The sequence below is a fragment of the Myotis brandtii genome, unplaced genomic scaffold (genome assembly GCF_000412655.1).
Source record: "Myotis brandtii unplaced genomic scaffold, ASM41265v1 scaffold97, whole genome shotgun sequence".
Lineage (NCBI taxonomy): Eukaryota > Metazoa > Chordata > Mammalia > Chiroptera > Vespertilionidae > Myotis > Myotis brandtii.
The window spans coordinates 1586574-1587819 of NW_005372020.1; the positions used below are offsets into that span (position 1 = coordinate 1586574).

General features: G+C 63.3%; 1 protein-coding gene across 1 annotated transcript in view; it reads right to left on the reverse strand.

Annotated features, from left to right (window-relative positions):
• The window catches only part of BCR (breakpoint cluster region), a 72758-nt gene that overhangs the window by 15762 nt on the left and 55750 nt on the right, over positions 1–1246 (reverse strand). Inside the window, exons 13-14 of the mRNA XM_014533356.1 lie at positions 977–1052; positions 240–344 (exon numbers count right to left, since the gene is read on the reverse strand). Of these exons, the coding sequence (XP_014388842.1) occupies positions 240–344; positions 977–1052 (181 nt within the window). The remainder of the gene's footprint in view (positions 1–239; positions 345–976; positions 1053–1246) is intronic.

A 1246-nucleotide genomic window follows, 5' to 3' on the forward strand; every position in this document is an offset into this window, starting at 1 on the left:
GGGGGACAGGGGAGGGGGGCCAGCCCTGGTGCACAAGGAGTCCGAGGAGTGTCTGGGATGGGGGCGGGCGATGGGTCTCCTCAATCACCAGCCGTGGGGCCAGACAGCTCCTGCCCCGCCCACTCCTGGGAGAGGCCAGTGGGGACGGAAGGCCACGGTATCCAAGACAGACGGACAGCAGAAAGGGATGCACGGGGTGTGTGTGTGTGTGTGCGTGTGTGTGTGTGTGTGTGGCCCACCTTCTTTGTTGATGGTCAGGGGGATGCAGTGGACCGTCTGGAGTTTGACGCACGAGTTGGTCAGCATCTGCAGCTCCACGGACGTCAGGGAGAAGCTTTTGAAACCTGGGGCGGGGGGGGGGGGCGGCAGAGGCGCTCGGACCTTTCCGGACACCCGGGGACGCGTTCTGATGCCGCCCCCCACTGCACCCTCGGCACACCCCGGTGAGAGGGCACGACAGGAGGGCGTGACCTGCTCCCAGCGAAGGAACTGGTGCGTGACGGAGCGAGCCTGGCCCCGGAGGCCCAGGCTGGGCGCAGAGCGGGAGAAACCTCAGCGTAACCCTTACAGACGGGGGTCAGCCCACTCCTCGGCACGGCCACAGGAGTTCTTTCTTCTCTCTCTCTCTCTCTCTCTTTTTAAAAAATATACTTTTATTGATTTCAGAGAGGAAGGGAGAGGGAGAGAGAGATAGAAGCATCAACGATGAGAGAGTCATGGATCGGCTGCCTCCTGCACGCCCCACACTGGGGATCGAACCCGTAACCCGACGTGCCTTGACCGGGAACCGAACCCGGGACCCTTCCTTCTGTCTACAGGCCAACGCGCTATCCACGGAGCCACACCAGCCAGGCCACTGAACATCTTACTGGGAGTCCCACTACTCAGGGGAACAAGAAGGCCTGAAACCACAGGTGAGAACCGTTCCGCCCCGACCCCGCAGGACACGGGCTCTCTCCTTGCGGAGGCCACTCACATTTCTTCTGCTGCTCCCGGATGTTCTCTCGCCACTCGGCGCGCTCATAGTCGGAGGAAATCAGGAACGTGTAGCTCTGGGGGCGAGGAGAACGCGCCCCGTTACCTCTGCCCCCGCTAAGCTGCTCCCTGTCACTGTCCACATGGGACACCACCCTCCCAGACACGCGCACCTCCGTGCCTCTGGCTGGCCGGCCACCGCACAGGGGGATAGTACTAATGGGTGGGAGCCAGGGACCAGGAGGGCCGGCCTGGGGGAGCGGGAGGGGAG